Source organism: Oryzias melastigma, linkage group LG11 (genome assembly GCF_002922805.2).
Source record: "Oryzias melastigma strain HK-1 linkage group LG11, ASM292280v2, whole genome shotgun sequence".
Taxonomy (NCBI): Eukaryota; Metazoa; Chordata; class Actinopteri; order Beloniformes; family Adrianichthyidae; genus Oryzias; species Oryzias melastigma.
The window spans coordinates 18052954-18062099 of record NC_050522.1 but is presented as its reverse complement, the minus strand read 5'-3'; the positions used below and the strand labels follow the sequence as shown (position 1 = coordinate 18062099).

General features: G+C 39.3%; 1 protein-coding gene across 9 annotated transcripts in view; it reads right to left on the bottom strand.

Annotated features, from left to right (window-relative positions):
• The window catches only part of ptprua (protein tyrosine phosphatase receptor type Ua), a 206453-nt gene that overhangs the window by 50623 nt on the left and 146684 nt on the right, over nucleotides 1-9146 (bottom strand). For all 9 annotated transcript variants that reach the window (XM_036214365.1, XM_024298204.2, XM_024298216.2 and 6 more), the window contains exons 12-13: nucleotides 8040-8319; nucleotides 6414-6450 (exon numbers count right to left, since the gene is read on the bottom strand). In XM_036214365.1, coding sequence (XP_036070258.1) covers nucleotides 6414-6450; nucleotides 8040-8319 — 317 coding nt within the window. The remainder of the gene's footprint in view (nucleotides 1-6413; nucleotides 6451-8039; nucleotides 8320-9146) is intronic.

The window sequence follows — 9146 nt, the reverse complement described above, 5'->3', positions numbered from 1 at the left end:
CCTTTCCATCAAACTCATTTTGACAGGTGACCTTTGACCTCCACATTCCGATGTGATGACGTAACAATTTGATATCAATTTGAGATATCAAATTGATATCATCACATCGGAATGTGGAGGTCAAAGGTCACCTGTCAAAATGAGTTTGATGGAAAGGACTTACTATATCTCTCTAACATCAACAAAACAAGTGTACTAGACACGTATGTTGTCAAATCTCAAATGTACACTACAGCTCTAAATTTAGGTATTTTTAAGATATTTTATTAGCTATTTGTGGAGTACATCAGCAAACTGGTTGGATAAATGCATTAAAGATTATTGTACAGTAATGGAAAATAGTTTTGGCAATTTTTATTTCCATGGCTGCTTTTACTGAAGCGCTCTAAAGATGCCAGAACAAGTTTTACCAGTTTATCCAAATTCATCCCCCAAAATGTGAGGTAGAGGATTAAAAAAAAAAAACAATCAACAAGTTGGGAATTTCTGGTTCGAAGAGATTGCATTCATTTTAGGTAAAAACAAAAAATCCCCTTTTCATGGGCAGATGTGGCGTGACGAAAACCATCTTTTATTTCAGCAGAATGCGGATTCTTTCAGGAGGATTGTGATTGTAACGAACAAGCCTGCGATGCCAGGTAACGTTAGTCATATTTCATCAGAGGACAAAAGCACCAACACAATCAGCCAAGTGTCAAAACGAAACAGGACAAATCCAAATTAAAAACAACACTCGCCCACCGCTGGGGTGGCTTGGCGTGGATCTCTGTGTGCGGGAAGCTAATAGGAAATGGGAAGCAGCCAGGAACGGTCTTACGGTTCCTCAGAGACGAGCGCAGCATCAGCATGTCCTCGGGGCCAGCCTGCCGCTGTCGCCTTTTACATGTTCATCTGCAGTAAAGAGGGCTCCTGCAACCCACCCCCTCCGTTTACGTGACATGCTGGCAGCGAACAGCGGCGGCCCTCTTTGATGTCGTCATTTGTCTTTGGAAACAGTAAAAGGGAGAAAGGTTCCTGTTCATATGCCAGTGTTTCTCCAGAGCTCCATTCAGCTGGGAATGTGGATGGGAAAACTACATTTCCCCTCCGTTTCCCATTTGAACAGAGATCCTTCGTTCGGTGTCTGCCTATCAAGAAAACACCCTGGCTGCTTGTCTCTCAGGGATGGGGGGAATTTCAAACCTGCCAGAGCCCTGGAGGGGATTTCAGTGTGCATAGAGAATGTTTTGTTCATGTCTTCTTTATGTAAAATTGTGTGGAAAGAAGGAACTGTAAAGAGTAACAGTGAGACTGTGCATCAACTCAAAGCTTCCTAAAGGCTTTTCCAAACCAACAAATACTACATCACCAATGAACAGCAGTAAAAACCCAATTAATCTGAACATTTTATCAAGACTATCTATGAATTCATTGTGTTCTGATGAATAAAACTTGGATGATTCACGAAAAATAAATGTGCATATTTTTTTCTTAGGACAAATCATTCAAATGCAATGTCTAGTGAGTGAGCATTGATGACCACTATTTTTTGCGGAGACTTCAGAGAAATTTCCAAGGCATTTGATTTTGGAATTATAGATTCGGACACCAATACAGAATGCCGAACACAATGGAATAGTCCACAAAGTAGTGAGGGAATTCAGACAAAGTCTATACCTGTTGGTGGTTACTTTCCTGATAACATGTCATGGTGTCAGTGGACTTTATTGATCTGATATTGTAGAATAAACTCCTATTTTTTTATTTTTGTGCCATTTGAGCTGCATGTTTCCCCAGGCGAATCCTCCTATGACTCTTAAACATATAAATATATATGTCTAAATATTTAATGTGCAGAACTTTTAGGGTAGTAAAGATAGATAATCCCCCAAAGGGCTCAGTGAATACCATGAGTGACAGTATAAGGTACCAAGAAGGTCAACTGTCTTGGACTTGTGCTGCAAGAACGGTTAAATCCCCAAATCCAGCAAGAAACAGCGTGGATGACAAACAGAATCCATTATAATAGGGCGTAACAGTAACACTGGTTGCAATAGGAAGTGGTTCAGATGCTTGAAAGCAACGTCAGAACATTTTCTTTAATCAAAAACAGTAATTGCCTTGTCAAAGATCTATCTTATGTATTAAAAAAATTAAAAATTCCTCTCTAAATTGCCGGGTATAGACCACAATGCATTACATTTGAACCATTTTTAAATTCGGATAAAATGTGTTTTCATTATTTTTTTTTAATTTACCATCCCGTTTTTTTGTGTGTTTTTTTTTTTTTCATCAGAACACAAAGGATTCATAAATCGTCTTCGTAAAATGTTCATTTCTATTAGGTTTTTGCTTCAGGGAATTGTGACATCAAATTGTCAGTTAAAAAAGTGTCTAAATTGCTTTTGAAATCAAGAGGACTTGTCAATTCTGCACTATATACAGTCATTTTTTATAAGTTAGGGAGAAGGAAAAGAAATTGGAAATACCCTGTGACTCCTGTACCACTGCCAAATGGAACCCAATTTTTAGTACATAAGGTACAAATCTGGGGGTCAGAGTTGTATGTTTTGTCCTCACCTTAGTGTGTTGAGATGTAACAGTTGGTACTTGTTGTAAACTGTTGTTTTAGAAGGAATTCTGTTCATTATAAATAAACCAAAAGACTAAAGGCTGTGTCACACTGCCACTACATACAATTTGCACATCATCCACAGATGAAATTTTGATCTTTCCTGATACATGCGTGATCTACGTAATTTCTAAGTGTTTCTTTTGTTGGTCATTAGTCAACATCAAAGACCGTTAATAAGAACGGGGAATAACAAGAGTTAAGATCCCCCATAATAAATGCCTTACCTCCAGCCCTCGCAAAATCAGGCCAGAGCCTTCGCCGTTACTTCCTGATACATCTACCACCATCTTGCAACTGATTTCTTAATTAAAGCCTACAGAAAGGCGGCCGGGTACAGTGGGCGCGGGTCCGACTCTGGGCGAGCGCCAAGCCCTGCACAATAAGCCCATTTACATGACCATCAATGCAAATTCAAGCTAGAGATGCAACCACCGGAACATCTAGTGGTTCATAAGAGTAGTCTAGATATATCTTAGACAACTTTATATGCAATGACACAACTTTCTAGCTTCCTATTATCTCAAAACCGCCACACATCTTCTATCCCACACCACTGCGATACAGACCATCGCAGCGTCTGTTAACATCCCTGCAAAATATACTTTGCTGCTAATTTCTGTTGGTAGTAAATGAGGAAGAACAGTAGTTGCCTTCACTTCTCTGGGGTCCTGTGTACTATATGCGTCTTCTTTGTTTTTTTCCAATGCGCAGATTTGACCCAATGAATTATATGTGTTATAATCCAATATCACATTAACAGGATAGTTATGATAATAATGATCATTTTCCTACATAATTGGTGCCATCTAATGTATCTGTACTACCATCTAATTTTGTCTAATTTGACTAATTTCGACAAAACACATGAACAAGTACTTCCTAAGTAAATTCCAGTCATCTGTATCTGCAGTTGCACACGCTATTAAATAAAGTGGCGCTGTGTCAAAATTAGCTCATGAAATAAAGAAACTTCAAACTAATCATAGACTTTTCCATCAGTCAGTTCGCACTTTTTGAAATACATAAAAAAAAGCACAAAAGCAAGAGGAAAACAATAGAAATCAAACCGATAGTAACAATTTGATTAAAAAGAGTGAGTATTGTTTGTTTTACTACCCTGTACGTTATGGGACAAGATAATCTTTATTGCTACTTGAATTATGTTAGTTACATTGATCGGTTTACGGGTATAAAAAAATTGTAAGATAACCGACTTTTAAAAAAAAAAAGAGTAAAAGCCGGTGGATTGTAACCATATTAAACACAATTACAGGCTGGTGAAACACAAGCTATTCATGTTATGAAAGAAATGTGGTTAATTTATCAAGACATGAGAGTAAACCAGAATCAAATAACGAGACACAGAAAAGAGCAGTTTGCAAGATATCACAACAAATTAAGATTGTTCAGGCAGTCATTTAGGCGCAAAAGTTACATCTAAGAGTTGTCAACATTTTTGAATTTTCTATTATGTTTCCACAATCCATTTGTAAATAGTGGATTACTTCCAGGTAACTGATTTTTGAGGGCATGTAAACAGACTCAGTAACTATTATTGACTGCGCATGCATCCGCCTACGCTCACATTCGGAGCAAACAAACACGTTTGCCATGATTGGTCACCAACCTGGTGCCCGCAAGGACCACACAAGGTTCCCACAGGTCTCTTCTAAAAGTAGCACAACTCACTTTTGAGCTGCGTCTAAAATTCAATTTTATTCTGTTGCTGTATTTTTTTAATTACTCTTGAATTTACTTAGATTTAAAAATTAAAACATCTTACAAAATATGTTGATGATACATGAACTTTAGATAAGTTAGTAATCGTATGACTCAGTACCCATGAAGTCGCCCTCAGTTTCAAAAAGGCTGGTGACCCCTTCTTCACAGTCATGACATACGTGTTTGCGTTGACATTACAGAGAAAAAAAGTCAGAGATGGCTAAAGAGCGTTAACAAAAAAGAGCACGGCTCCCAGGAAAGAGCAAGAAGGGAAAACTGTCAGGAAGCTGCGTCATCACCCATGATTGTTGTCACAGTAGATTGGCCAAAGTTGCAGTAAAATTGCTGTGAAAATGTAAAGTTGTGGGGTTTCAACACAGGGTTTGGTTGAATAGTGATTGGAACATCGCAAAATCCTGAAGGATCTGTCAAATCCAATGTGCTACCACAATATTTACCATAATAAGGTAACCATGATGGTTGAAACCGAGAGCTTTTTGGATAAAATGTTACAAAGTAAAAGACAAAAGGGTCAAATGTTCTGTCACAGACTGTTATACTAAAAAACTAGATTTAGTAACCATGACTCTTAATAAATACAGAGTAGGTCATATTTTATGTACACCTGCTACATTAGTGTACCAGTAGAAATGTTTTTGCAAAACTTATGTTAAAGGACATATGTAAGACCGAGCCCCAAACCATATTTTAAGCCTTATGCGAAACGGCTGGATAGTTCAATTGTTTAAATGTAGGACTTGCACGTTGGGAACCAGAGGAAGGCTTAAACCTGGATCTCCCTGTGCCGGTCCCCCACCCGGATAAAATACAGGTTATGGCAGAAATCCCTACTGAATCAGTGAAACGTTGATCCACTGTGGCAACCTCTGAAGTAATAAGCCAAAAGGTGAACAATAAACCCTCTTTTTTTTGTCTAAATGTCACCCGAAAGATCTAAAAAACAAGGTAATGATTGAATAATTTGTGTAAACAAGCAGGTTGTCATCTAAAAAAAAGTAGGCCGCGCCGTGGCTTTGAAATACTTTCAGAGGAACCGCAAAAAAACATGTTCGTTGGGTGGAACAGGGCTTAACTGAAGCCATGCTGTCGAATAAAGAAGTATATAAAAGTATGTCTGCAGTGGGGGGTGGGGGATTTGGGAGAAAAGAAGCACAGAAATAAATCTTTGGCATAAAAAAAAAGAATCCTCTAGGATTGCTCTTCCTCCACATTTCTGCTGTTTCTTGTGCCGTTCTGGCTGACACTGTGATTGAACCCCCACCCCGACCATGTTTCAGCCACGCTTTTTCCCCAATCAAAGAGCCCTAAAGACAGAGAGTCCTCTCGCTGGGTTTTTCCTCATGGACGGGACTAAAACGCCTGTTCCACTTTAGCTCTCCACAACTTTAACGGATGGTGAACTATTACTTCCAGAGGAGCGCCGTTCCTTTACCATTTGCTGTAAACTATCTTGGCGTCTGCTCCAGTAATTCGGTAAGTGAAACCGACGTGTGCCGGGTACAATGTGAAATCAGAGGAGAATCCTTTGGGAATGTCACGTCCACTGCATGAAAACTAAAGTGATGAAGGCTTTTGGAAGTTAAATACGACAGTAGTTACATATTAGTGGTAGTTAATTATTACAGGAGCTAATTACTTCCTGTCATGATCCTATCCCTTGTCAACACCTTCGAGGAGCTGACAGGTATTACACCTGATTCCACTCACCTGTCTGACTGCCTCTATAGCAGGCTAATCCCACAGGAGCATCGTCTGAACGTCGTCTGCATTCAGGGACTCCCCAGCCATCTGTTCAAATGTGAGTCACGGTCTCCTCTTATGCCGTTTTTAGATTACTCTGCTTTGGATTGCCTGCCCTTTGTCTGTTCCAACATACAATTTTTGGCTAAAATGGGATTAAAAAACTCCTGATTTTGGAATTCATACTTTCAGTCACTGCCACATTTCTCTCTTCTCTTATCTATCCTCCCTCCATCCAACCCGGAAGTAATTACCTGTTGTCCCCTTCCCAGAGCACCCTGACAATACCACCTTTAATGCAGATGCAAGTTCTTACCTTTGCGTGCAATCCGAATGCAATTTATTCTGGTCTCCTGTGGGTAAAAGAACGAGATGAGCTCATTAGTTTGACATGATGCGGTAAAGATGCCAAGAATAACAGACCATTAATACGTGTTACAGATTCAGTCAGTCAAAGTGCACTATCGTGTCCATAACCGGAGTGTTCAAGCCTTATCTTTCAGGGTGAGGCTTTGCAACTGAACCCAGTGAGTGACCATTACTGGACCCAAAAGAGTGGAAAATAGAGTGATGTAGTGCTGATTTAATTGTGGGTTTACACCAATTTGCACGCCAAATTTGCATCTGCATCATCTCTTTTAATATGTGTCAAATTTGCTTCTTGGTTTCACTACATGGAAGTATTGATTATAACCTCAACCCTACCAGATTATGTCAATGCTGGAAAGACATGGATGATGTTGAGAAATAAGGTGTATTTTTTGTTGAGAGCTCCATAAATCAGTAATTCTGTCTCTATGTCTGGGTTCATGAGATCATTCAGAGATTCTCACAGTACGTTGTGGTTCAGCATCTACTGCAGGAGCTGCTTCAAAAAGATGGTCGCTTTCAGCGGTACTTCCTCCTCCCTCTGACCCAGTTTGACAATACTTCAACTACATCACCAACACTTCACAGGCCAAAGATGAGTTCCTGATTAGCTGTTGAAAATACATTCTTTGCCAAGTTATAGATTTTTTTAACTTAAAAGTGGTAATTTAGATAAATTTGATAATTCATCTAAAGGAAATGGTATGGTTGAGCCGGGGTGAGATTATATAAGTTCGCTTCCTCCCAATCCCTTTCAAACTATCTATAATTTGATGCTTTGTTATGTCTGACACATCTTTGTATGGATGTAAATCATAAGCTGATTATATTGCACGTGCATTATACTTTTTTTGACTGCTTGAAATAAACCATTTCAAATCAAGTCAAATCTTGATCCAAAGGTATAATCTGCCTTATTTGGTATCATGCTATCGCGGACTATACAAATAGTATTGAAAACATTTTGTCTGCTACAATTTTCTAATTTGAATCAAACATCTTTTTTTAAATTTAAGTTAAAAAAAAAAAAGAAAATGTTAATTTCCAAACGAGATGCTGAATTGGGTATAAGTCCATCTGGATGTACCCACAGGACAGTACCTCTATTCTGTACATGTACATACTACATAATGAGGCTCCAGTAGCATAACTGGGTTTTATGAGGAACTTATGGCGTACAATTCTCTGTTTGTTTGTAGTTTTTTCTATTGTTCAAATGCAAATGAGATCTTTTTTGCTTCCACAGATTCCTTCAATTTTTCTGTAATCTCAAATGTAATGAGAACTAGACAATAAAAGAAAAGAAATGTGAATGTTGTTGGTTATATTCTTCTAAATGTAAAACTGAGGAAGTTTTTGCTTCAGAAATGCTGTTTTAGAGATATTGTTTGAATACAGAACAGGACAGAAACCAGTCAAGTCATCATTAGAAAGAACAACAAATCAAGCCTCAAGCAAACTGCTCCCTGCCTTTTGATTCATTCAGCACTGACGTGCAGTGACTGATGGGGCTGCTGACATAAAAGCGGTACCTCTGAAGTGCGGGATCAAAGCTCCCACGTGGATCTCTTACCCCTCTGAAGTTGCTGGAGGCTTGGAAATAGATGAGGTAGTTCTTGGTGGGGTCGAGAGGACTGTTCCAGTAGCCGTTGTAGGTGTGATTGTCGCCTACGGTGAAGGGCGTGGCCTCCGGCAGGCTGCTGGGGGCCAGCTCAGCTGTGTAGTAATGGGGGGCTCCTTTGGACTGGGCCTCGTTGTGAGAGTTCTGGGTGGGGAAGCAGTCCACGGTGCCCACCTCCCTCCTTCTCACCTGACGGGAGCCGTCCTCCTCCACCACCACCACCTGGTAGGCACTGTAGGAGGACACATGCTTAGATCTATCTATGTGGAAAGAGAAACTGCAAACTAAAATCTAGTCGTCAATACATGACTGTACTGCTTCTGCATGGGGGGTCGGATCATTCTAGTGCTGCATCACTGCTCCCAGGTTTTGTTCTAAATCCAAACCCAAGCTTTTTCTTCATTAAGCATGTCTTTTCTGTTGTGAGTCTTTTAGTTTCTTTTACAAAGAGAGACATTCTCAGATGCTGGAGAAAACGCACAAGGAAGCTGATCTAAAGATTTTGTGATAATACAATAATGATGCTAAATAATATAAAATTTTATTTTCATGAATAAACTATTTCCTTTTAATAAAACTATGGTTATGTAAATTATATTTTGTTTTATTCTAGTTTATCTGTTGGTTATAATCTATATTGATGTCATGCACCAGCAGCTCAGCTCACTATAGATTTCAAGTCTAGTTCTGTTTGATCAGAAGCTTAACTTGTATTTAAGTATAGAAACTTTAAAAATGTCTGACAGGCTGGTGGATGGATGGATGGATGGATTTATGGATGAATGGATGGACAGATTGACGGATGGATGGATGGATGGATGGATAGATTAGTGGATTAATGGATGGACAACAGATGGATGGATGGATGGATTAATAAATGGACGGATGAACGGATGAAAGGATGGATGGATTAATGGATGGATGATGGATGAATGGATGGATGGATGGATGGATGGATGGATGGATAGATGGACGGATGGATGGATAAACAGATGGATGGATAGATGGAGGGATGGATGGATGGATAGATGGATGGATAGATGGATGGATAGATCAATG